Here is a 27,960-nt window from a genome sequence, read left to right as displayed (position 1 = left end):
GCTGGGATTTCATTCCATGTGTCACTGCTCTTAAGTTTAAACCTGATATTTAGAATAACATTTCATTTCAGACACGTTTTCCTGCTGTAAGGATTGAAGACATCAGCCATCACCAGCTATCATCTTTTAATTATCTGCTGAGTTACAATCCTCCAAATGTACAACTCATGACATTTACAACAAACACTTAAAGTTTATAGGATTTCACGCAGTTACTATGGATACATCTCCACAGGCATGTGTCTTTAGAAAGAGCACAAACCTGATAAATAACCATTCATACCTTTAAAAAAAGAAAAAAGAAAAAGCATGGGCCCAGACCAGGAGACAGGGTGGTATGTGAACATGCTGACGAGTTAGCAGAAATCCCTTCATCTAGAAGAAACCAACTGTGGTACATAGAGAGAGAGACCTGTGGTTAAATACAGTGACCATTCAGAGTCAGCATTCACACTGCTCCACAACACACACACACTTTATTTCATACAGAATTACAGCACGTTGGTGATCATCTTTTGGGGCTCTATGGTGTGTTATAACTCTCACAGGCTGTAGTGCTCTGAATTCTTAGTCTCATGTCTACTTTGACTTGAAAGTGTCTTGTTCTTGGCTGCTCTTCATAGATTACTCCACCAATTTCATGCCCATCCAAAATATTATTTAAATTTGATCCTCTATTGATATTTTCTGGAGTTTGTCCACAGTGCTGCAAACAAGACGTTCATCTGTAGAAATCTGGGGTACGCAAGGTGTCAAAGTGATCGGCAACTGATGGAGAGATGTTGGAGAGGCAATCTGCTTAACGACCTAAAAGATGGGGGAAAAACTGCCAGGTAGGCGCAAAGTAACACAAACATGATTTAGTCTTATTAATTCAAGTCAATACCATCCATGTGAAATCAAAGACATCTTTGATTCTACACGGTTTGTATTGATTTGAATGGAAGAGACCTTTCTTTTTCAGACTAAATTGCATGTTTTGTTACTTTGCACCTACCTGATATTCTCACCTTATAGGTTGCAACATCTTTTTGAAATGTCCAACTTTGGACTGATACGTATTATGACGGCGTTGGATCAGAGCTAACACAGCTCCCTGTTGATAGTTAAACTTGTTACGCATTGAATTCTATTTCCCGATTGTGGTCTGGACTTCACCTGGCTGTACCCTCGGTCTTGGAGCTGAAATGGAGCACTGAAGGTAGACTTGACTACAGCGCTGTGCTCCACTACGTTAGCTTCACCTGGTTCTTACAGGATCCTCGTTCAGGGAAGGGGCGGAGTTCACTGTACAGCTGCTGGAGCAGAGGGAATGTGTTCGGACAACTATGGAATTAAAAATCTGATAAAATCTCTCGATCCGAGTCGTAAACAACAAGTGCAAACAAAAGTGTACAAGACTGGAGGTGTCAGTGGAGGAGGGCAGGCTGGACTTTGGGACTATGCGAGCGGTAGAGAGGTCAAATGAACACTGTCACACCTTAAACAGGACTAAAACATGCACAGTTTCTAGTCAATTTATACTTGAGCTACATGGGACACAACTGGGCACATCATGGATGGCTGCTTTTCTTAAAAATGAAGGAAAAATCACAACAGGAAGTCTTTTTTTTTTGTTCTTTTGTGCACATTTTTTCACTGGTGGGTTACCGGTGGATGGTCTCACAGCTATGGTCGTAAAAGAGTGTCGTCTCTTATCTATTGCGTTAGGCTGTTTATGGCGCCTCAGCTCCTGTGGAGCTACTTGTAGCAGAAGATGCATGCACAAGTAGAGGAGGGGACCAGGGTTGGACCGATGCAGGTAGACCAGGAAGTCTACGGTGTCCATTGAGCGTTTAAGGGGCGTGGCTTTGCTAAGGACCTGCTAACCCACCTAAATAAATCTCATTATTATGGCTTTCAGAGGAGTGTTGGTGTCCCACACAAATCTAATCCTCTTGAGGATTTAATTCTCTGTGATATTGTTGTAATTCAAAATAAAATGACATTAGAAAATGCTCAGATTTCATGATTTGTATAATAAATCCACATCAGTCTAACCCTGGTGGAGGTGTGCGGGGCAGAGACATGACCAGGTCTTGGCTGGCAGTTAACGCGAAATGGTACCTTGGCACGTGACGATGGGGCACAGAGGGGAGAGCAGTCATGAGGTGTCACTGGGTGATTGGGTGGTCAGGCAGGCGTTTTGGGTGGATGGGTGTGGGCGGGGTCGGACAGTCATTTAGCTCTGGGCAGTTAGTCGCTGCTCTGTGAGGGACGCCTGGTGGGAGACCGTTTTGTTTTCGTGGGCCCTCAGCTTGGACACCACGTCGATGAACGCCAGGCTCTGGACCTCTTTGTGGAGGGGCTCTAAAGAGAGAGGAGAAGGGGGGGGGGTATTAAAGTACAATGGTATAAAGTGATGTCATACACTGATCTGCTGCTCTGAGTTAAAGCCACCAATATTTCCAAAAGTATCAAGATCGCCATTTCTTCAGTGACTACGTATACAGTCTTATTCTGAATGGAACATTTTTTGATACATGTACTATGTTTATCAAGACAACTAATAAACAGTGGAGAACGTGTTTTGCATTGACAGCAAGATGTCTCACCAACATATGATCAGCTAAGTTTAGAAAGGAGAATGAACGTGTGTTCAAATCAGCATCCAGTTCAATAACAGAGTGTCAGCTTCAGGCTGGTACTTTGCAATCTTCTGGTTTGAGTTATGCTGTCAATGAAAGACTGAAATTTAAAGCCAACCTAAGAGAAAGATATTCTGCCCTTAAGCCACTGGAGAGCTTGTTGAAAGTGTTGAATTGAATTTACAAATGGCAAAGCAGGAGCTAGTTGACAGAATCAGTGAATGTAAATACTATTTGTTGAAAAGAAAGGAGCTCATGACTTGCTGTACTGGTGGAATTAGTGCTGAACAAAGCACATTATTCACAATGTATCAAGAACATTTATCATATAGAAAGTGACCCGTTTGTAAATGAGAAAACAGGGAGGCTTCTTACTGAAATATGATGAAATCTACTTCTTAAGCAGGAAAATTAGGAATAAATGTTGGCCTCTAATAGAAGCCTCTCTCTCCCATCACTATTTGAGAATTCATTAATTCAAGCATCGCATTTGCATTCTAGTGTCAAAAATGTAACTATTATGAGCATCATCATCAATGTTCAATTTGACAAAAGAACAGCATGGAAATAATGTCTAAATATGCACCGTTCACTAGTCAGATTTGTGATTATGTATTAAACTTAGGGTTTAATTTCAATCAAAAGGATTTGTATTTGTTGAAAGCATTTAGAGCCTCACCTGAGCCCATGACTGCACAGATGAGGATCATAGAGTTGTACTTGATCTCCGGTGCACTCCTCTCGTCTGACAGCAGCTTGTGAAGCACCGACACCAGGTTGGCTCCGACAAAGTCCTTCTCAGCTGCGACTGAAACCCAGAAAGAAAAGAGTCTCAGGGGCGGATTCACTGAGGGGCTCCGCTAAACCTGCACAAATAAGACAAAGAGATGCTGACGTGTGTAACTGTAAACACAAATGATTCATTCTCACTCTTACCCAAATCCAGCGCTGCTATGAGACCCAAAGCCACCAGTGCTTCGTTCTGCATAATCATATGCTCACTAGTTGCCATGGTAACTAAGTGCTTGACTCCTCCTCCCTGGATGACGGTTCTGACGACTTCCTGAAAAAGAGAAAATCACTGTGATGTACTTTCAGAATGAATAACAACTCAGGATGTTGTGACACCATCAATGGTTAAAGCCAGACTGTGTAACTTTTGACTTGTTGGTGAAATAACACAAAACTCCTCCACAAAAACATTTGAATTCATAAGCAATAAACATGAACAGTTTCTCAACTGGATACACTGCTACTGTAGCTTATGACTGCTAATGTTAGCACACTGATTTTAGAGACGACTCCTCTTTATTTGTGCTGCTGTTACGTAGAGCTGTGTAACGGCAGTATCTGATGATAGATAACACGGTACAGGGGTTAAAATGATGGGTGCCATCGATTGGCCGTTTGTCTCTGTAAAGGTCGATCAGATGACGCCGCCATCCTGAAGTGAAACGTCTACAATACTCATTTTGTTTTTTGCCTGCTCTTTCATTTGCTCCGAAGCAACACAGGTGGACAGACGTGCAGGCGCACACACACACGCGCTGGCGCACTCAGTGCTGGTGTCGTGGAGTTCTGCGGCCGGCTCGCCATCTGTCTGATCTACCCCCCCCCCCCCCCCCGAGAGTGAATTTGGCAGAAAACAGACTGATAATCTCTTAAATGATAGAGGTGTAAAGGGTGTATTATAAATGATATGTTTATTTGATGAATCATAAAAGGCATCCTATGCTTGCCCACCCCTTTGGATTGGTCATAATGTTCCGCACTATTTGAATAGTCTTAAAATGAATCCTTCTATAAACTGGGTTTTAAATATGCGTTGTGCCGCCGTTAGCTGTAATGACACAAAATAAATATTCTGTTTCTCTTCACCATCACTGCCTGACATTATGAATCCATATTCAATGTTTTTAGGGTCATATTTGCTCACCACACTCTTTGGAGCTTTTACTGGGGCACTTTGTGGTTTTAAAAAACGATCCACTTTGTGTCACTGCATCCGAGGAAACGTTAGCCAGCTAAACGGTGATAAAAGACATTTGTCTACCTGATGATGTGTCTTGATTGGTTTTTGAAATTATCCATTTTTATTGGATGTTTTGAATGAATTCTTGAGTAGGTCTGTATTTTAGCCAAACAATGAATTGAATTTAATCTACAGCAGAAGGAACAGGAATAATAATGGTTCCTGAAGACGGTATTCTGTGTCGGACCTTGGACTTGCTGTGTCGGATGAGGGCTGACAGCAGCCTGTTGGACTCGCCCATCACCCCTGCGTGATCTTTGGCCTCACACCACTCCACTAGCCTCTCCACTAGCTTCCCATTGGTTCCCAGCTGGTCTGCAGCTTCAGCTGAAACGACACACACACACAGATTACTGTCATTTAACCGGGTGGTTCTGATCATTTGTACCCAAATATAGCCAACAGCATTGCATTTGGTTCGGTCTTTTTGGAAAAAGCTCAAATGGAAGTTGGAGTTTTGGATTTGTTGACTGAAGTACTTCTGATGATGAAGACTTTCTTCATGAGAAACCATCTGTCCAGTGTCAAGTCTTGAGCAGCAGTCAGCATATTTGTGTGTCTTCATGAATCAGAATTGAGGCTGAAAAGAATCTTTTGATTATCACAACACAGCTTAAATAGAGCTGACGGAGAACAACTGGTGATTTGCTTGAAACATCTTTCCCAGGGAAAAAGATAGAAGTGATCAAATCTCTACCTTGTGTATCGATGAGCATGCGTAACGTCCCCAGGAGTTTAAACTGGACTGGAGGCATCTCTGATTGCAAAAACCTCAACACCACGTCTGCTACTCCAGCTGACAGCATCTTGGATTTGTTTACCACTGGAGAGAGGAAACAAGGCACATGAAACACAGACACAATCAAGCAAAGATTTTCATTGATATCATCTATTCTTTGTAGTTAGCAAATGTATTATATGATTTGTCTCATGGGAAAATATATCTCTTTAACCAAGAATAGTCTTCTCAACTGTTTGGTAGAGCTGATTTAAAGCTGTGATATCTGGTTAAAAATGAACTGTACTGAACTCAACCTGATGTAGCCGTGTCAGGTACTCTCTTGAAGTATGATAGGCCAAAAAATATAGCCAGGAGCAGATCTAGAACTTATGATCAAATGGCTTTCTTTCAGAAGGTGAGTGGCAGAAAAATCGGTCTCAAGACTGAGCCTTTACATACCAGGGGCACGACGAACAAACAACAAAATGCAGAATACTCACCGGCGAATTTTCCGCATCAAAACTATCTATACTGGCAGCAATGCAAATATGCGACAGCTGCAGCACTTTTTCAATAAAGGGTTCCAATAGATTCACGCAGGCAGACGACCAACTACCAGGATCCTATTCAACCAGAGCAGCGTCTGGCAGTCTGTCTGAAGGGAACTGCTACTATGAGCTATCTTAGTGAGTTTCATTTTAGCGAAATGTTCTGAGTAAATTTGAGTTCCCTCTGGTAAACAGTTACACAGTGTATATATCTAGGGCTTTTATTGTGAAAGGTAAGAACAGAAGGAATGGATCTGGTCTGCGCTGCCTTTGTCAAGGTTGAAAGGAGTAATAAAGTTTGGCATCTTGGTTCGGACTTCGGAGCCTCCATGTAGTTGTACGCCATAGTGTAGGTATTGAATTTGTCCGTTCCACATGGCAACACGGAAGTTGGCGGCTCATAGCTAACGGTCCTAACAGGGCTAACAGCACAAACTACGCTAACGTGTTTACCGGAAGGTGGGTCATTAGTGTATAAAACCCTGAAATAAGAATCGTTGCGTTTCTCGTTAGCTTAGAAGTAGCCCTTTATATGTACTTCATATCTACATGTTTCTACATTAGCCCAGAATGGACATCTGGATGGACATTTTCTTTAAACCGGGCTGGTGTGGATGGGATTCGACTGTTTATCACTTTGGAGGCTGCAGTTAGTGCTGTTGAACTGTATTGTGTTATACAGAGAGGTGCTGCTGTAATTTAGTTGATATAAATGGGGTGGCCAAAATAACAGAAACAGCTGTCAGTATAACAGGTAGCAGACACAGACTCTAGAGCAGTGGTTCTCTACTGGTCTGGCTGCGGGACCCACCATCACTTCTTTATGATAAGCCGAGACCCAAATCGAGGAAAATGTTCAACTTCTCAAATGTATTTAATGAAAAGATGGTGCAGTTTGAACCTGAGCTGAAAATGTCCTCTGTAGTCGTAGTAGTAGGGAGCTCTCTTGTGCAGAGAAATTGTTCCTATCAGTCCCCGTCCCACATATGGTTCACGTAAACGAGTAAAACTGCTTTGTTTGTGTCTGTAGATTCGTCCATTTGTAGTGCAAAATGACCACTTGCCTAAATTCGAGCTGTGCTCTGTTGTTTGATGTCATCCGACATGTCTTCAATTCAATACTTATAGTGTCATTTGACAGGGGTATAGTTTTCAAGTCATCCCCTGCTGATATTAGCATTACAAGGCATTAACGCCAAATATTGTTCAGGAGTTTGAATAGACGGCACTCCACTGCATAAAGAATCCCCTTCAAAATTAAAGCACAGGATTTATTTTTTTTATTATTAAAGGGGTCCGTGACCCACCAGTTGAGAATCACTGCTCTAGAGCCAGTGAAGAACAACAGTACCATAACCCTCTCAATGAGACGGAGGACAGTCAGACGGGTCCTGGGTCAGGTCTTTTTACTAGGAACCAAGTGGACCTTTGAAGACCTAGAATCTAGAGCGGGGGTTCTTAACCTAGGGTAGATGACATAGGTTCCTGGTGTGTGCGCAAGTTCCTCACCAGGTATGGCCAGGTTCCGCAGGGCGCTCAGTGCTGCATGCTGAACGGTGACGTTGCCTTCCTCAACGTGCCGATCCAACAGCTCCAGAAGCTTCTGCACGATGCCAGTGTCCACCATGTGGATGCAATTCCCATCTACACTCAGAAATAAAAACACAAGAGCGGACACCTTGATGTTGTGTCAGATCCTGATCAGTGCTGGGTCTCGCAGTTCAATTACTGTCAAATTTGTATATTTAAACATCCTAAATGGGGTTTAATTGTGCTTACCGTTGCGAGCAAAATTGGCAATGGCCAGAGCCCCAGCGAGCTGCAGCTGGTGGTTATGAGATGGGATCCAGGACAGGACCCTCTGGAAGACGCTGCCCTTTCCTCCCTCAAACAGCTTCTGCATGGACTCATCTACACAACACAACTGCTAGTCAACATGTCCCTGACGGGGTCGGTGGGTACGGATGAATAACCTCATAGAAAACATTTGGTCATTCTGTGTTATAAAGGCAATAAGGGCTTTATTTACACTGGGGGGGGACATGTCCCCTTCTCTTTTATAGCTTCATGTTGTTTTACTCAAGTATTTGTGAATATTGTTCTCTGGCCAACAAACTCCCCCAAACGTCCGTCACTAACTGCACACTACATTCAGTGTCTGCATAGGAGCAAAGAGGACAGACTTCCAGCATTAGTGGAAGATTTTAATGCTTAATCGCTCAGTCGATGTGTGAACTGTGTCATTCCAGTATGTATATTTAGAACACACCATGTTCAGGTCTAATGCACTGCAATCAAATATTTACATAAAGGTTGAATTATTAATACTTAAGATCGGTGCTGGGCAGAAGACTGTGTGCATCTATATTGTGTAGGATCTATTTTCTGTCCATAAACGTAGTCACTTAGGGGATGATGATGACCTTGTATCCATAAGTATGAATGTTTAATGACTGTTACACAAGGTTCTTTTGAAGTTCAGACCCAGAGGGAATTTCAATATGGCTGCCTGTGCATACAGTATGCTCTAGAACTGGATTTAAATGCTTTTGAATCACATTCCATCCTAAAATATTTCCCTGAAAATACATTTTATGACAGAACACATCAACCTAAGCAAGTTGCCCTGAGGGGTTTACCTCCCAGCAGCAGGAGGACCATGAGGTCTGAGGCAGTCTTGAGCTGGGCGATGTCCTCCTCCCTCTCTCCGTCTACAGTCTGATCCACCACCTCCAGGAGACACTCCACCAGGCCGGCCTCCACCAGCTGAAGCTTTATCACATCTGGCAGAGGGAAGCAGGAGGAGACATTGAGCGCAGACCTCCGTGTGCAGTCCGAAACGCGCTGCCGCTGCAATGCAGTGGTACATCATATATGCATCACATGATGCAGTGAGCACACATGGGACTCATCGCGACCCAGCGTACTATGCACTGCATGTGAAGCACAAGTTGAACCAAATGTACAAATAAATCAAGAGTCAAATGTGAATCAATGTGCACTTCTATCCACTAGCATAATGCTAACAGAGATAGCATTGAGATTAAGAGTGGGGTAATGGAGCTAATTCTCAGTCACATGCCATTAAACCACTGAAACAGAGGAGGGAGGAGACGAGGTCATTAAAAAGGAGCTCAAACGGTGGAAAAACCAAGTAGAACACGTATTTAGCATTTCTGTTTATTTCATGTATGAATTTGGGGTGACGTCACCTCATCATCCACAAATCTGATGTTTTCGTCTGCTGCTATTTTTCCGTCTCTTTGTTGAAGCAGAAGCTTTCGAGGACGTTTAGTTCTCATGCTTCGAATAAGTCATGATTCATTGGCCAAGTCTGTTCCCATTTCTCTTTGTCGCATTCTGCTTTCAAGATTCTTTTTTCCAAGTTATTTCTGCGTTTCATCCAGCCGTCTTTATGAGCACATTGAAAATAGGTTTGAGGGAAACACACCTGTAGTAAAAATCAACCAGTGGTTGAAGTGTAGCGGTTTACTTGACTATTACCATTTTGAACTACGTCATACTTCTACACCACTTCATCTCACGGGAAAGTACTGTACTGTACATTTTTACTGCACTACTTTTATTTAACACTTTAAGTTACTTTTTTAGATCAAGATTCGACATACAAAACATTACAACCATTTTCTAATACCTAAAGCATTGTCATAGATTAAACTACCAAACTGTATATGAAGCGCTGGAATGTTTGTCAGAGAAAACTCGAGTTTCTCTAGAGTACAGGAGGACGCTGCCCTTGAGCTTGACAATGTAGGAGAATCCCCACCACCACGACCATACACACAAACACACACGCACGCACACACAGAAATGTTTGAGAAAGAGCAGCTGAGCAAATGCAGGAGCAAGCTGCCATGACTGTGCAGATAGCAGCTAGTCTGGAAAGCATGACTCACACTGAGTAGGAGGACATGAGAGAACACTGCAGTCTCTCACTGTTTTATATGATATGGTATCTTGTAGAACTAAATGATTTTTTTTTAAAAGATCAAAGAAATTGACACGTTACCATTTTCTGCAAGTGGAGCCAGAACCTCAAAAATCATTTCCTTCTTCTCGTGCTCGGACTGCTTCTGGAAGAGACGCACCAGCTCCTCAGCAATATTAGTGGAGGCAAACTGCTCTTTGCTGGACTCTGAAGGGGAAGAGGGGAGTACCACGGACATGTCATGAATGAGAAGAACTCCTCTACCCTTCATGGACATCTTATGTGCATTATATTATGGTTCAAACACAATTAGTCATCTGCTTTCACAGACACTAAAAACTCAGGTCACGGTGAATCTCAAATCCCTAGGGAAGGGTATCCTTAGGATTTAACGATACCAGTACTCTTATCGGTTCTTTGTGATTATATTGTGAGAAAATGAATTCAGAAAAGAATAAACATTGCTTTATTATTCTTGTATGTAAACAAAGTCTTTCTTGCGCAGCAATACAAAAAGTTCCAAAATCTTTAAAATACATTCCCAGCTAAACTATTAGCTAAGTGGTTAGCTGTCATTGATTATCCTGTTCTTTTGATCAAACCGACTCAGTCGGTGTGTGTCAGAGTAAAGCACAAAGACACAGAGACAGAGAGAGGACGTTTGAGACGAGGACATCTCACTCCGGAGCTTCTAAAGTACCGACAGCAGAACCGTTAACTCTGGACCGCATCAATACTACGGGTTGTTACTCATTTAGAGCCGGTTCCCGTTTGGAACAGAGTTTCAGGGGGCATCGCTATGCCTGAGTGAGCGTGTTTTCACCATGATGAGCAGATTCTGGCAGCTCAAAATAACATGTAGATAAATTACTGTAATTTGTAAGATTAAAAAGGTGTAGGAAGAAGTTGACAATACGTTTCATCATTTTGGAATGGTTGGTAGGGTGTGTTTAGGTATACTCACCAAGTTCAGCCAAATTCCCAAAGGCAATTAGACACATTTCTGTCAGGGCTGTGTTGTGGGAATGGATGCCTAGCAGCTTCACCAGAGTGGGAATCACCCCCATATTGATCAGCTGAGCTTGCAAGGAATCTGCAAAAAAAAAAAACAAAGATACAGAAAGACAGACAGTCGATCTGTTGTTCTAAACATGATGTAGAGCTGAGGAGGTCAAGAGGAAAGTGTGAGACATTAGAGTTTTTGCTTGAAAGCGGATTTGCTATACTTTAATAAACAGTAACTATTTGCATAAATCAGATATTAAAAGATGATTTAGAAAAAGAAATGTGAGGAATAACACACTCTTCCTCTTAACATTAAAAAGATGAATTATTAACCAACAAAAGCGTTGGCCAATGCAATAGACTAAATGGTGTTGCTGCTACAGCCTTAAGTGGTTCAGCAAAATCAACCTGCTGAGCATTCGCTACTTTCTATCTGTTGTTGTTTAACCCCGCCGGCTTTGTGTTCACCACTATACACCATTTAGTTCAATAAAAATGATTGAAAGCGGGAAAATTAACGAGTTAACGAGTTTGCCAACGGTCACTTAGCAAACAGTCATTTAGCTTTAGTTTGTTCAAAATATGTATTTGTACCATTAACTCCTATCTCATAGCTGTGGGCAGACCATTCCTCTTATGTGGAAAAGTTTCAAATACAACAGAGGATAAATAAAAGTACATGGTGACATGCGGCTAACAGATTTAAACTGGGAACTGACCATGTAACTAAGTCACCGAAACGCCACTCCTCCCTTAGAGGGGCTAAATTCAAATTCAGAGCATATCTATGATGGAGGGATTGCCTCCACACGGCTGTCAACATGGCTACGTTTGAGTCGGCCGCTAGCAGTCAGCAGCGCTAACAGTGCAAACAACTACAAAAGTGCTGACAGAGCCAACAGTGTAAACCTGAGGCGGAGACAGAGGGTGGGCGCTACGCTTCTGCATGGGTCAGCGGTAACCGCCGTTTGACTGAAGTGCTGAGCGACCTGACGGTCTATGTAAACAAAGTCCAGAGAAACTCGGATTACAGCACACACAGAGGGAGAAGGACTTAATTCTCTGCTCAGATAGATTACTCCTTCACATAGATAATAGTTCTTTGCTGCTATATTAAGCTGAGATAAGTTACACTTTATTGTCCCGCAGGGAAATTAGTCTTGGGCTTCAATTATCAATGCTTTGAATTTCAAATTTTGCACCTTTAAGTACATTTTTGACATGTCAGATCAATCACAACTACCTTTAAACCCCTGAAAAGATGAACTATAATTTAACGCAGGTTTGTATGTGAAACCTGCATTAAATAGTAGTTGGCCTTTACACACCACAGGAAGTGGACATGCATTTGCCATTTGATGGCAAAAAGTAGTAGAGCTATCAAACGTGCCTGGAGAGCAAAAAGAAAGGCTTTAGATTTAGTTAAAAACCAGAGAGAATGAATCAACGGAGGAAGACAAGAGTGGGAAGATGAGCAGAACAGATGAGAGAAGAAACAAGTCCAGTTAAAGTCTCAAAAACAATACTCAAAAAGATCTTTTCAGATTCTTGAATGTCAATCAGAACGTATAATAGCAGGAAAAGCTAAACCTTAAATCCATGTAAAAGTAAGACGTTAAAAAGCCACTTAAACAGATGCTACGTTGATGTGTTGTCATCAGAGACGGACATTAATGTTATTATAATCCCACCGCTGTGGTGTATTTCTACTGAGTGCTACAATGGTTTCCTGTTCGATGAGCCTTGAGATAATAAATATACCATGGGTTTCACAAATGCACTTGACTTGAGTAGACAACCAAAAACAGGGGGACGGGCAGGTAGCATGAGCATTCTGGGAAATAATACCGGTACAAAATAGCACTGGTGTGACCTAGAAGCCATCTTATAACCGTTTGATTTTGGAATGACGTGTAAAAACCTGATTGATAATTAGTATTAGTGTATCGTGGTCATATATTTGCTTTATAATCATAAGTATGGGCATATATGTGGTGTTGAGTAACAAGACATTGCAGTACAGAAACGAAACAGAAACAGTGTCGCCATTACATATTTACCAGCGCGCACCAACGAATAAATGTCCCGCCAAGTACATGATCAGAGTCCTTTAAAAAAAAAAAAACTAATTCAAGGGATTATATTTTTAAATGTTTTATGTTTAAGGTGCTAAATTCCGAATTCAGTGCATATCAATGACTGAGGGCCTCCAAATGGCTCTCAAAATGGTGATGGCTGAGCCGGCAGCTAGAAGCAAACAGTGCTAAAAGCGCTAACAGCGAACACATGCAGAGCCTCCGCGCACAACGTATAGGCCATGATCACGTCATTTTCTTGCACGCACCTCAAGCCGGCTTTGTTGCAGAAACTATGAAATCGTCTTCCAGTGTTTAACTGATGGTGAACCAGAGGGTGGCTGCCAGTCACGTAACAACGCCGTTATTAGCTGTAACCGCAAACCGTAAACAAATTTAAATAGCAAATAGTTGTTTGCTGCTATATTAATGCTATAAATTAAAAAAATGTAGACCTTTTAATAAAGATATTGACCAATATATGTTTTAAACACTGCAATATCTATATCAGCAAGTATTGGTTTTGCTCTACTGGAATCAAACATTATTTTTTACTGATTACGTTGATTTGTTGTTAATAAGTGGGGAGTTGTCTCAACATTAGCTAGATATGAAGAGTCAGATAGATGCTGAAAGATGCTGAAAGCTGCAGAAAGCCACAAAAACTAATTTTGTTAGCGTAACACAAAACCTTGCATCCCCCAGCCAAACAGATCCAACTATTGTCGAGTGCCAAAAGACGCTTGGCAGGAGGTCTGATCCTTCAGATCACATATTTGCTCCGGTCAACAAGCCTTGTCACAAAGACACAAGCTGTAGCATAGTCCAGAAAGATGTAAGCAGAGATACAGTGAAAGGGAAATTCCCCTTTCTCATGTAAAGTCATAGTAAATATCACAGTAAGCCCATAGAAAGTAATGCAGGATAAACTGCAACCTTTTTAAGCATGGGAACATACAATCTGGGTCGAATTACTTCAATCTATACTCTTCCTGAGGTGAGGTGTACCTTTACTTTCAACTCAATTGTGGTCTTTCTAAAACATTTTACACAAGTTGCCCGACAGGTTCATTAAAAAGGTCCTGCAACTACAAGGAAAAGGTCAGATCAAAGAACGAGATAAGGAGAGTGTCAATTTTGCGTTTGTGTGTCAAGTACAGAGCAGGAGTTAGCGCGTGTTTAGCCTAGCTTAGCATAAACACAGGAGGGGGGGTAAACAGCTAGTCTGACTCTGTCCTAAGTTAAACAATTCACCTACCACCAATTTTAAAGATCGCTGATTACCATGTTGTATCTCATTTGTTTTAACTGCACACGATCAGAACAAGACTAATAGTCTACAGCCGTACAAGGGGCTCTATGAGGCTGTATTTGGGCACAACAGGGCTTTGAGCTAAATGCTAACGTTATCTTTACAGTGACAATGCTAACATGTTGATGTTTAACATGTTTGCTGTGGACGCCACTGTAGTTTAGCATGTTAGCATGATAACATTTGCTAAGCGCTACACACATGGCAATCTATCCAATAGTGATGGCTGTATATCTATATATATATATTTCACTTAAAACCACAAACATCAACCTCATAGCGGAGCTATATGGCAGGTCATTAGGATACATAATCTGGTAACCAGGAATGTCTGTAAAAACATTTGTGCCAGTCTATTAGTGCTGGTGGAGGTAGACCAAAAATCAGGGTGTCACCAGTCAAGTCATTCTGTACACGTCATCTATTGCACTTCTGTCCATCCTGCAGAGGGATCTGTTGCGCTCCCTCAGGTTTCTTCCTCTTTTCTCCCCGTTAAAGGGTTTTTTTTGGGGAGAGTTTTTCCTGTACCGATGTGAGGGTCCCGGGACAGAGGATGTCACATCTGTACAGATTGCAAAGCCCTCTGATTTGCGATTTGTGATTTTGGGCTATACAAAATAAAAGTAATTCAATTCAATCCTCTGAGGACCAGGAATGTCTGTAAAAACATTTGTGTCAGTCATCTATTAGTCTGCTGGTGGTGCTAGACCAAAAGTCAGCATGTCACCAGTCATTAGAATTCATCCTCTGGAGACCAGGAATGTCTGTAAAAACATTTAATGGCAATCCACTCTACACCGAAGTGGTGGACTTGTGTTGCCATCGCTAGAGACACATTGCTAGCATGGCTAAAAAGCTGGGAGAGGAACTAGCTAATGAATATGTTCTACTTGCTGAGTCTATGTTTACAATAAACTTACTGGAGCAAAGAAGAGGGAGAAAAGGTACTGCTACCATGACAGCTGACTATCTGCAAATATTAATAACTGCAGATTACCTCAGAGATGGAGTTGGAAAAGCAACAGACAGCATGGTAGAAAAGATCAGGAGAGGGGTCAGTCCAAAACAGGAAAGCATAGAATGTTCAGTGCAACCATACTGTCTTATGACAAAAGAATGAGGCGACATCGTCTGTGTATAAGAAAGAGAACATCCGCTGATTAGTTGAGATTAGTTAACAGTTGTTTTTGGGGAAGATGGTCATTACCATTATCATTGCTATAGTTCATCAGCATGCCACAAAAGACAGTCAAGAGCTTCTCATTTTCCGGCTCAGTATTTTGGGAGAGGGATTTAATGTGTTCAGCTACTATCTGAGCCCCTCCTGCCAGGTCAACTGCACTCCTGCCCTCATCTGCAAAACAAAGAGGCCAGGACACAAATCAACCACAAACAAAAGGAAAAAGTAAAGAAAAATAACCACAACCTGAAAATATACATATGAAAGCAATGTTAAGTAAGCAGTACAAAATATACAAATGAATGCAAACTAAGGATAGCAGACATTCAAAATCTTTGTGTGGCAACTTAAAGCATCTTACTAATTATGATTTTATTGCTGCCAAGAATTAAAAATCAACACAATCCACAAATGCAGAATTATAAAACGGCAATCTTAAACAAGAAAACAAGCTTGAATAAACAGTTTGACTGTTGACGATGGATATGTTTGGCATAATCAAGCCTCAGTGCGCTCTGTCCATTCCCAGATCTTACTCCTTTGAAGGCCAGTACACTTTACCTTTGATATCAATTACGAACCATTGTATTGGTGTTTTTCCTTTCATTTCTTTGTTTCTTGAGAGAAACAGTAAATGCACTGTAATGGCGATAGTCTCTCTTTGGGCTTTGTCTGGTAGAATAGCTGCAAAAGGAAGCGTTGTCCATGTCCCTGCTACTTTCAGTCACTAGAGAACAGAACTACAGCTAGTGTTGTGCTTGGATTAGCAACCTAATGTAATTGGTAACCGCCACACTTTTACACACATAGTTATAGCTTATGAGAAAATGAATGTGTGTGAGATCATTATCTCACTTATACATACACATTGTATATGATCATATAGTTTTTATAATAAATATTTTGCTCTGGAGTGAATTTACTGATGGTTGTTCCTTTAAGAAGCACTTAAAAAAAAGAGGAGTGCTCTTATTTGATTATTCCATCAGTCAATTGAATTAATGCAGTCTTATTGTCATAAAACCTTTGGGTGGAGTTGATTATGGCCATCTGACAAAAGTCTATGTCAGGGTGCTGGTCGGGTCGAACCTCATTAGAAGCAATGTGGATTTGTTCCTTGTCATGGAGGAGTGGATCCCTTCTTTACTCCATAGACTGTATTTAAGAAGTGTATGTAGTCACTATGACGTCACATATTGGTTTGTGCACTGCAGTATTCAAGCCTCGAATTTGGCATTTTGGTCATCGCCATCATGGATTTTCTTGTTTTTAAGCAACCAAAAAGGTTAAAATGTATTTTCATGAAGTGAACAGACTACTCCCACACCGGACAACGCCGTGGCAGCAACCTGTCAATCACTGTGTAGCCCCGCCCTAAAGCATATGGTCTGTTTGACTCTAAATGGACCATCGTTTACTAAATGAACATCATGCTGTATTGAAGAAGGCTTGAAACTAGAGATTAAGACCATAAACTCATGTTTACAATGTTTACTGAGGTAATAAATCAAGAGAGAAGTAGAGTCATTTTCTCATAGACTTCTATACAACCAGAGGAGTCGCCCCTGATGGACATTATTCAATGACATATATTTTTACAGCCCACATATCAGGATGTTCTACGTTGTACGAATTGTAAGAAAAACTGTTTCCTTGGACCCTCACATCGGATAAAGAAAAACTTCCCCAAAAAAAACTTGAAAGCAGGAAAAAAGGAAGAAACCTCTCCTGCTTTACTCTAGCAAGAAACCCAGGGAAGTCATGAGAGTTTGCCAATCCGGACAGTTTGAGTGTGAAGGGACAGGATAAAAGTTAGCCAACACCTATAGTACTCTGCCTGAAAACAGTGTTTACCCCAGGTTAGGAACAAGCTGATGCCCCAAGTGAAGGACTTCAAGCATCCTGTGGTCCTGTTCATGAGTGAGGGTAACATGGAGCGTGAGATCAACAGACGATCCGTGCAGCACTGGCACTGGTTCTGGACCATCATGGTGAAGAGTGAGCTGAGCATGAAGGCAAAGCTCTAGATTCGCCTAGCCTATGGTCATGGGGTTGCTTACTGAAAGAGAACAATCACACAAATTCTCCCATCCCTTTGATGTGGACAACCAAATGGAACACTGCCTTCTCTGAGAAAATGTCCAGAAATGAATGCTGTTATCTCCATGTGTTCGTTTCATCACGTCCAGGCTACAAAGACATAGTTGGAGGAAGATCAGAAAGGCAGTGGGATGTAGTCAGGAGGCTATGATGGCAGGCTCGGACATCTGGAAGAGGCTCGGAGTAGAACCGCTGCTCCTTCACATTGAAAGGGGTCCCTTGAGGTGGTGCAGAAATATTGCAAAGTACTGCAAAGGTGTGTCTGAATATACCTGACAAAGATCAACTTCTTAAAACTCACAATTTGTGACATTAAAAAAAATTAAGAAAAATACAAAATATGTTTATGTCATAAAAAGTAAGAAATGTTATTAATGCCCTATGAAAAATCAAAGTCATAGTAAAATCATTGATTTTCTTGTATGTAATGTACTGTCCCATTTAGGGAGTTCATTCAATGTTAAAAAATGTGACATAATCCAACTCTTGACTTTGTAGCGATCATGTCACTTCATGTGAGAGTATTGTATGTATGTATGTATGTATGTATGTATGTATGTATGTATGTATGTATGTATGTATGTATGTATGTATGTATATATATGAAGTAGCAGCACAGGTGAACCCCTTTTCATCATGTTGAACTGCACGTGATTTCAGAAGATTTCTCTATTCTACTAAAGCAACTGAGGCCACTTCTCCCATATTAGAGTGTGTGTTTCTTTAAGGTAGCAGGCAGCTGCTTCTTCACACTCTCCCAGTGCGTCTTTGATAAAACCATGCCCCCCTACACTCAAACAAATGTCACATCCCCCCGGATTCCACAGATCGCCAGCTTTTCAACAAGAGGACAAACTATGCAGCACAACTGACAGCTGTGATTAAAGCCTCTAAAGCGGGCTGTAAAGTCAGGCTTAAAGTCTGCTGCTCCTCCCTGAGGTCACGACTCAAAGCCTCCACTGCTACATTCACTGATGGAATTTCTTAGAGCAGAAATCTCAGAAGGTGCCACATGTAGAATTTTCAAACACAGATCAGTATTATTGTCATATAAACTGTGACACTTTACTTTAGAGTTTGCTCATCACTAAACAAATGGTAACGTGGTTTTATTATCACACATAGTTCTCAAATTCAAAACTATATTTTCCATAAACCCTTCTTTATTCCAACTTCAAAAACACAACAACCGAATGTTTGTTTGCATTAAGAAATATAGAGATTCCATTAGCCATGTCCAATAATATTGTTACCTCATTTATATATGTAGTGTGAAGCCTTTCAGTTGCAAACGAGCGGGTACTAGGAAGGTTTAGAATGGGAGCTCATTATGTCGAACACATTTGCATCGTTAGAAATGTATATATGACATATGATTGTCTATTAGCAGCTACATGATGTAAGTTTCAGCTTGAGAACAAAGCAAAGACACTGAAATGCTACGTTTGAAGCACTGAACGGAAGCATAGGTCACATTTTAACTTTATTTTAGTAAAGATTACTTTGAAATCTATATTTGCTGAAGGAAGTTGCAATGCATATGAAGTGGGTCTGTTGTAATCTACAAACATTTCTTCTGTCTGGACATAATCATCAGAACATCTGGTTCAGATTTGAAGCTTCACCAAGGTGAATTACTAAACACTAAACGAGGTTTAAGGTCATTCATAAAAAGTGCCACCATCCCACTCGGTGGGTAATATAGTCACTACCCCAAAAACTCAGGGAGCAATAGATTATTATTTAAATGATGCTGTTTTTTTTGAGTAAATTCCTATCAACTGATGAATCATACCAGCTTTTTTAGAGACAATATCAAAAAATCAGTATTAGCCAAAACTAGAACAAACTCAACTCAACGTTCTGACGTATAACAAGCGTATCATTAAAAAAAAGCAGGTTCAGAGCAGTGTCTCAAGATTTAGTTTAGTTGTTGTCATTATGATTCTAGTTCTACTTGTGTTGTCTGTGAGCTCATACTGTGTGTACAGGATATGATTATCATGTCTTTCTAATTGTCAAGTTATTGTCCACTCGAAATAAACAAACACTTTGCTTCGATGTTGGTGGAAATTCAACCAATCAACTCCTGACAATTCAAGTGTAAATGGGGTGTGGTTAACTAGAGCTGAACATAACTAACCTGAATGCAAAGCTATCACCCTGTTAAAGGTGTGTGTGGCTGAAACGCATGGTTAAACATCAAGGCTTTTAAAAGCAGAATCACTTTTATGACTTATTTTCAGTGTGGTGGGGATGACAAGGCTCATGAGGATTCAGTGTTCCATGTGTAACGCAAACTCCTACTTACGGCTGTCATAACAGATGTTGCCGAGCGCTCGGCCAGTCTGCAGGAGAACCTCCTGGTTGGGTGAGGTTAACAGCTGAGTTAGAGGAGGGATGAGGCCGGCTTCCACGCAGGGACTCCGCATGAACTCTGAGAGGGAGAGGCGTCAGGTCAGTATGAACCGGTCTCAAGTTAAATGTGCTCGGGGAAGTTAAGAGCGTCAAACTGCTATATTACTCACATGTCTCCTATAACTTTACTCATAGTATCTGTAGTACATGTAGTGATCACATGATCAAGACATGCAGTGCCTTGAACAAATAAAGAAAAGGTAAAATGACATGAAAAATGACACTGATCCAAAACTAATATGATCAATTAGTACATTGTTCATGACAATAGTTATGTTTGCATGAACATTGAAAAGAAAACGGCGGCTCCAAATCTACTTAAGAAGTCTCAATCAAAGCAGATGTTATTTTGTGTATCCTCATCAAAGACGGATGGAGAAAATCTGACTTTGCTGTGACTAGTTTAACCCATAATCCTCCACTTCACATTTAAGGGATAGTTTGGATGTTTTGAAGTGTGCTTGTATTGTACTTCTCCATAGTCAGTGTCTTACTACAGTAGATGGAGTTTGGAGAAACAGACAGTACATGCACAGCATCACTGCCAATCAGAGCTAGAGCCAATAAATATGCGTGACTACTACAGTTATTAGTCACTGGAATGAATGCAGACTGCAACCTTTCCCACGGAGGGCAAAATCCAGATGTTACTGGGTGTTCGTGGGGAAGGAGGCTTAAGATACTTCTCACCTAACCTTAGCATCCTGATAGCTACCTGCACAGCTAAACTGTAATGCTTTAAAACAAAGGATACATGAGAGGATGAGGGACACAAAGAATGAGAGGATAACTCCATGATTCACTGACAAAGAGACAGTTTAACGTGTCCTGTATATGAAAAGGATTTCTCACTAGTCACCACACTGTGATCAGATATCCATTTGGGAAATCATGTTGCATCATCTGGCTTTGAGTGGGGATGAGACACGATTCTCTGCTTTGGTGGTGTTTTGTGTTTTTACATTCAAGCTTGCCTGGTGCGGCTTTAAACCATCACGTCAGTTCAGACTGTCAGACACACGAGGAGTTGTCTTTAGCCCACAGTCACTTGGCTTGTTCGCAGACATTTCCGGAAGCTGTGACAGATAAATGCCAGCGGGTTGTTGCCAAGCTTGGCAAACTGCTGGGGAGTAGCCTAATCATTAGGTGCCGTCTCGCAAGCTGCTAAAAAGCCGTTCATTATCTTAACCTTTTCTCGCCCTTAATTCTATTCACGTCAGCTTCTTCCCACTTTAAAAGCTTCGCCTGTGCTCACACAGAGGCATTATGGATAACTGAAGCTCTGCGGCGCTGCAGTTATGCAACATTAGAGTCCTTACACAATGACCTCACAGTCGGTGACAGTTAAGCTCGGAAATGGCCCGTCAATCAAACATGCTACGCTTCGAGTCTTCAACTATTTGAATCCATAGAAATGTTCTAGAAATATCCATGACTGACATGGCGCCCCCACAGTCTTCACTAGTAATGTATTTATGATGAAAAAAAGGATGAGAGCTAGAGGAAGGGTCTAAATTGAATACTGACGAATAGAGGAACAGAGAGTCAGGATGTTCCTGGGTGGATGGACTTGGAAACCGAACCTCACCATTTTTGGCCACCTCAGCTATGATGTTGGCTACTTTAGGGGTGCAGGAGGACTGGGGGTTGAGCAAGGTGGGGAGCAGGGGGAGAACGCCCATCTCCTGGATCTTCACACTGGCCTCGGTGTCTGCAGGAGAGATAAAGAGAATGAATTTGCATTAAAGGGATATTCAATAGGCAGTAAATAGGAAGTGTGGCTGCATGATTGTATGAGGTGCTTCTCCATAGTCAGTGTATAAGCTACAGTGGGCAACAGCTAAATGTATTTGAGACACTTAAACAAATCCAGCGTGTACACTATACTTTCAATATTTCCCGCCGAGAACTGAACCTTAGCTATACTGTTTTTGTCAAATGTCTGTCTCGTGGCTTTTGAAAAGATCACGGAATAGTTTAACTTTCAGTTCAGTTCCCCGTCTGACGGCAAGATAGAGCAGTGAAAATACTCTTTCTAAACACAGCAAACACTTAAACTGATTTTTTGGGGTATTTAAAATGGGTTTTGCTGCTGCCTCCGTCCACAGCAGTACACTACATCGCTCTCATGTCTGTTCCACACTTCAAAACATCCAAACTATCCTTTCATGCATGCTTCTCAGAAACACAAGATACAGAGACATATCAAGCTCTAACTGAAGGTTGTTGCTGATGAAAATATCAGAATGTGACATTAAAGTGGCCAAATGAAATGTATTCAACTGCTCGGGCCTGACTACCTAACTTATTACGATAATATTACATATTTATCTCATATGCTAGCATGCCGTTGTTAGCATTTAGCTCAAAACACTTTAATTGGCACAGACTTCAACACACCAGTGTGGTATCGTCATGTCCTATGAATTGTCATTTCACATCGTATTCTGATTGGTTGAGTTGCAGACGTTGGACGTAGCAGCAGTCACATACGGTCACAGATAGAATTTGGTGTTTCATTTCTGACACTGTCAAATTTAATGCTGGCTGGATAGAATTTGTAAAATGAGGAATTGACCAAATTAATCTAAGGGTTTAAATCAGATGATGCTTTTACCTACATTTAAATAACACAAACAATATGACAGGAATGTCACTAGGTCCAGAGTGGGCAGACTTTCAGAGAGACTTTTAAGGGAAGCTTAGGCCACATCCACACCAATATGTTTTCGGTTAAAAATGGGGGTTTAAAACGATGATGACTATTCACGTACACTGGGCATGCGGGTGCCGGTGTAAACAGGAAGTAGATAGGTTGCTTAGTTAGAAAATAAGTAAAAGTATTATAGTCTTTAATAATAAAAGGTGATACTTAAGATCGTCCTCTATAAACACACTTGTTGCTCTGCTGGTGGCTGAAGTCTCTATTGCACTGGAGAGCATTTATGCTTTTGTTCCTTAACAGTCTCTTTGTGAACTTCATAATAGTTGTGCAGAACAAAATAAGCATTGTTAAGAAAAGGACAGTTTTGTGTCCGTCCTCCTCAAAGCCGCTAACCGTGACTTCAGACGTCCGCTCCGTAGGGCTGATAACGCCGCTGGACACACTGCTCACTAATCTCCAATAACAGCTGCTTCCTCCACATGACGGCAGTAGTAGAATTATAAAATGCAGAATTGAACTGCACAACAGCTGCAAGTATAGAGCAACGCCTGTAATCAGTTATACATGTTGAATTAACCTGGTAGTCGATCGATAATCAAGGCGTTTGTTTGTTTCCTTTCTGAAAAGGCTCACGTGATAGGGCGTGGCGAATCAGGAAAGGACACGTCGGGACTGCTAAGACCAGATCAAGTAGCGAACGCGAGTGTCTATGTCATCGTTTGCAAAGTTATGCGGTTGCGCTTGTCCACACTACGAGGTAACCCCAGAGTTTTAAAACTTCAGCTTTGGTAGCGTTTCTTAACTCCTTTGTTTGCTCTAAAACTCTGGCCTAGTGTGGACGCTCAGTGTACAAAAGATATGCATGTTAAAATGGAAACGTAGTAGTGTGGATGTAGCCTTAGAAGGGAGGTGATGGAGGTGTAAATCAGGCTCTACTTACTGTTGTTGGAGAGTGCTTTCAGCAGGCAGTCCAGACAGCTTTCCACGCTGTCAGTGGCGCTGTCTGTGGACGCTAGCTTCAGCTTCTCCAGGGCATCACTGAGGTTGTCTGAAAACAGAGACACTAAATGAACAAAAGGCTGGGAGACAGAAAGCCATGACGTCTGTCACTATGACCGTTCAAGTCAGTCATAGTGTGGCTGGTATTAAGGCTGCAAAACACATTTAGCTTTGGACCAGATACTTCAGCCTGGACTCATTTGTTTTCTGAAACATGGAGCAGCAGAAACGTAACAGGAGGAACAGGGATGATAACAATTAATCGACGATCAAAGAATCAGCCTCCTCCCCCTAAACAGTGGCGTTTGTCTCCACCCATTATGCACCACCTCTCTGGCAGTGCCCATGCGTAAAGCAACCAGGCTTCCACTCAGCTCTTTGCGCCCGACCTCCGACTTGGCTCGTCTCCATGGCGTTATGGACTCAGCCAGACTTTTCTCTGTTCTTGCTTGAGATGAACGGCACAGCTAGGCCCCAAGTGTGTCCTTCGGTTTAATTAAAGCCTTTCGTTTTTAAGGTTTCTGTTATTCTACAGTATTGCTTGTATTGTTATTTAATAAAAACATCTTTCCAAAAAGGTTTGGTGTTTTATGCACGTTTGTAATCCTGAGGGGTTAAAAGACAACGAATATCTCAATTCCAAAATCGAAAACCAAATACCTAGCCAGCGAACGAATATTCGGGTCCAGCCCTACTTATGTTCCTCAACAAGAGCAAGTAGGCAGATATCTGGACACTGAGTAGATATTGGTTCTATTCTCTTGTTGCAGTGTTACATTAAGTTGTTTTTGAGCATCTTTCTTATAGACCTATATGTAAGCGGAGATTATTTTTATGAGTATGCTTCACATTCAATATGACCTTCAATGTGTTTAATATGTCCAGGCCTCCAAGTCTTTATATGTTCCTTAGCTTGCTGTCAGAGAATATGCAATATGTTGCTGTGGAAAAAAAGCTTTAAAACAACTAACAACTGACACAGACGCTACATGAGAAAAACACACAAAAATGACAAAAGACAAAACTAGTTTCCGATGTTATGTGTATTTTGGTCATAAATGTAGCAAAGTCTCTCGGAAATCGAAATCTTAAATACTAAAACTATAAGTTGATTAAAAATGGAAACCATATTTTACGTTTTGGTAACCAAACGCTGATTCCTGGTTGCTAGCCTGACAAGATATAGACACTGTATCATCACATATGATGGCATATCACATACCCGTATTGCAACAATCAGTGTACCACACACAGTCTGACAGCTATCTAATTTCGAAAAAGCATAACAAATATAAATGCGTCCAAGAAGCTCTGAAGACTGATTGAAATCAGATTCTTAAAATCACTTCAAAAGGTGGGTTGAGACGCATTCTTGCCAGATGTAGAAATGGTGTAAACGTGATTATCTCTCGTAGACGTTTGCATAATCTTTAGTCCTCCCAAGTATAAGGACATCAGTAAGAGGTCTGTGGAAACCTCTACAGTGCCGGACCCCTGGGATAGTAGTAGAGCAGATAGTAGTCATTCAGCATGAAAAAGCATAATCGACTAAAGATATCGTAACCGACTAAGACCAAAGCAAACGATCAGTCGACTAATTTACCAAGAGGGGGCAGCCCTAGAAGTTACACCATTGGTTGGTCAAGTTGCTTTTGTTACCCCATTGGCCGTTGCTCTTTAAAATTGATCCCCGGCTCCGCTAGTCGCATGTCGATGTGTCCTTGAGCAAGACACTTAACCCCAAGTTGCTCCCATAGCTGTGCCTACAGTGTGATAGATCTGAATTGTAAGTCGCTTTGGATAAAAATTAAATAATAATAAAATTAAATAAAAAGCTTGCGCGATGGCATGTGAGCAACGAGCGTTGGTTTTTATGCTTGATGCGTTACTCGTTGCAGTGTTAAGTTAACGTGTGTCACCGGAAGAACAGCAAAGACCACACATGGCTGCACGCTCTGCTGTGGAACACCTCACAGCCGAGGAAGACAGTTGTAAACTCCTATCAATCCATAGACAATTTAGTTTTGCCTTTATACAATCCCTGACCTGTAAAGAAACAAATCAACTATTTGGAATAAATCTGTTGTAATGACACTCAGGTTGAAGAGTTGAATATCGTGAAAACAATTTTATTGAACTGGCAAAATAGTATTATTACAGTTATTCAAATGCTGATTTTTGCTCCAGTTGTTTAAGCATTTAAAAACAAATTGGCCGTCCTTTTTAAAAAGGCCTATGAGACATATTACCGAAAAATGAATTAACATTATTTGCTTTTATTAGATCATGTGCAGTATATGTGGCAGTTGCGTCCTCAGTTGTATTGCAATGAACTAATGTCATATTCTACAAACTTCTGTATTCAATAAAAAGAGAGAAAAAAAAAATGTTGAACTCGTCCAGCGAGAAATAAAAAGCCAACCGTTGACACGATGACGACACATTGACCATACATGGTCCAGCTATATACTGGTCTTGTTCTCTTTACTCAATTAAGAGGACTACAAGTCATCCATCTACTACACTGGCAGCCATGTTAACCACAGATACTGGAGATGTATAACTGCTGCACGTCCATGACATCCTTCCGGTTATTCTTATTGATCAGTGAAATAAACTAATTACAGATTGTCTATTTCCTCATAACATCCTATGGGGACTATGTGCTTAATGGGTGATGAATGACTAGAAAGCAAGTTCCTTAAATTCAGTATGTGTTATATGAACTAGAGGGATGCTTATTCACTGGGTCTACAACGCTGCGTTTCTGGCTGCAGAATTACTCACAGCCTACAGTCTACATTCTCAGCTAAATCTGATTAGGACTGGCCTGGTCCAGAACACACTCTAATTACTCTAGAGGCTGACACACTACTTTCTCGTCTATTTCATTGACCGTCAATAAAGAATACAATTAATTGTAATCATCTGAAATGCTAAGAAGTGTTGCAATAGCAGTGTGAACTGCTGTCCCAGCAGTGTGCCAACAAACCAGGTAATGATAGGTTGCATAAGGATTGCAGACACTGTTGCAGTGACCTGGTTGTTTCTGTCGGTTGCTTGTGCACTGCACAACCCACACATCCATCATCCATGATAGATGCCTGATATCAAGTGACAACATGAGTGATCCCGCCCAGGATTAGACCTTATGAAATACCTCATACACTGTCAAACAAATAATGATCTATGTGCCACCCAGGGAGGCCACATGTGGGAACTGGTTATAAATGTGATGGATGGAGAGGTAATATTAAGTGAATATACAGCATGTTTTTAAAGTAAAGTTGTATTCAATGATTCAGAGATGTGACTACTACACTACAAAAGCATCAGTAATCAGAGTGTCCATGATCAATAAGCAGTTCCATTCTAGAGAGCAGTGCAGTACAAACAGCAACACGAAGAGGGCTGCTGGATCCTATTGCATAACAGCTGTGGAGATGGAGGAGTGCCATCTACATCAGCAGCAGCACTGCTATTTCAGGGGATGCACATAAATGTGGCCACTGGGACCTTGAAGCCATCTCAGATCCCCGCCGAATAACGGCGAGGAAGAGCGAAGGCAAAGCGAATACATCATATTGTCAGAGCTGGCGTTGCCAAATGGAAAACCATCAGGACCACAGAGAGCGGATAGAGCACGGAGAGTCAGGGAAGCTACCCCACCCGAGGACCGAAGCACGCGCACGTATACATGATTTAGCTACAGTCAGCTTTTCATATGACTAACTAACATTAGAGTTAGAAAGCAGAAAGCTATAAGGTGAGATGGAATCACAGTGATATAGAGACATTATTGCATGATACATACAAATCGACCATCAACCATACATGACTGCTTAAACGCGTTTAAATAACCATTTTAAGGTTCAACTAACGTTAAGTGATAAGAACAGTTCTTGTTAGCTAACTCGGCTCAGAGTGCGCTGGTTGCTAGCGGTATACTCACCCATCTCAGCAGGATGTTGCTTCGGAAAATAAACAGAGGTGTTCAGCTCTCCAGCTGTAAACCGAGTCGTACTAGCCGGAGGCCCCGCTTTCCACACACTGTCTGTCCGTTAAACCGCCTTAAACTGGCGAAGTTAGCGGGTTGAGGTTAGCTAGCTAGCTAGCCAGTTAGGTAGCAACAGCAGCCACTGGGCCGGTCGGGCAGTCGTGCTCAGATGGATGCTGCTGTACAGTGGCCTGTACACCGGGTGACTAGCAGGTTAACACATGAGCCTTCCTCTCATATTCTCACCAACAGTCAAGACCTAGTGGCTGGCGCTCTCCTGGACGACTGGCTCAGTCTGACATGCCACAGCCGAGGATTTAGAATACGATTTC

General features: G+C 41.5%; 1 protein-coding gene across 2 annotated transcripts; it reads right to left on the bottom strand.

Moving 5' to 3' along the window:
• Nucleotides 1-129: 129 nt before the first annotated feature.
• Nucleotides 130-27,922, bottom strand: rap1gds1 (RAP1, GTP-GDP dissociation stimulator 1). 2 transcript variants are annotated; one of them, XM_079185089.1, is made up of 15 exons: nt 27,584-27,922; nt 23,573-23,680; nt 21,556-21,678; nt 19,861-19,986; nt 15,477-15,623; nt 10,842-10,970; nt 9,959-10,084; nt 8,568-8,711; nt 7,708-7,839; nt 7,438-7,572; nt 5,357-5,482; nt 4,847-4,986; nt 3,564-3,690; nt 3,307-3,435; nt 130-2,349 (listed from the first exon to the last, which is right to left on the bottom strand). In XM_079185089.1, the coding sequence occupies exons 1-15, from the start codon at nt 27,585-27,587 to the stop codon at nt 2,222-2,224; spliced, it is 1,824 nt and encodes a 607-aa protein (XP_079041215.1). In that variant the 5' UTR covers nt 27,588-27,922; the 3' UTR covers nt 130-2,221. The 2 variants fall into 2 exon arrangements, with proteins under 2 accessions (XP_079041215.1, XP_079041216.1); XM_079185090.1 differs by lacking the exon at nt 15,477-15,623.
• Between the last annotated feature and the right edge of the window lie 38 nt (nt 27,923-27,960).

The sequence above is a fragment of the Pholis gunnellus genome (genome assembly GCF_910591455.1).
Source record: "Pholis gunnellus genome assembly, chromosome: 23".
Classification (NCBI taxonomy): Eukaryota; Metazoa; Chordata; class Actinopteri; order Perciformes; family Pholidae; genus Pholis; species Pholis gunnellus.
Note: the sequence above shows the minus strand (reverse complement) of the source record. Positions and strands in the feature narration are given on the sequence as shown.

What these genes read in the sequence shown, in the direction of transcription:
- rap1gds1 (XM_079185089.1), bottom strand. An exon ending in GGCTCCACTTGCAGAAAATG is followed by an intron (nt 8,712 to 9,958) that starts GTAACGTGTCAA and finishes TCCCTCTGCCAG; the next exon opens with ATGTGATAAAGCTTCAGCTG. An exon ending in TGCCAATTTTGCTCGCAACG is followed by an intron (nt 7,573 to 7,707) that starts GTAAGCACAATT and finishes TTCTGAGTGTAG; the next exon opens with ATGGGAATTGCATCCACATG.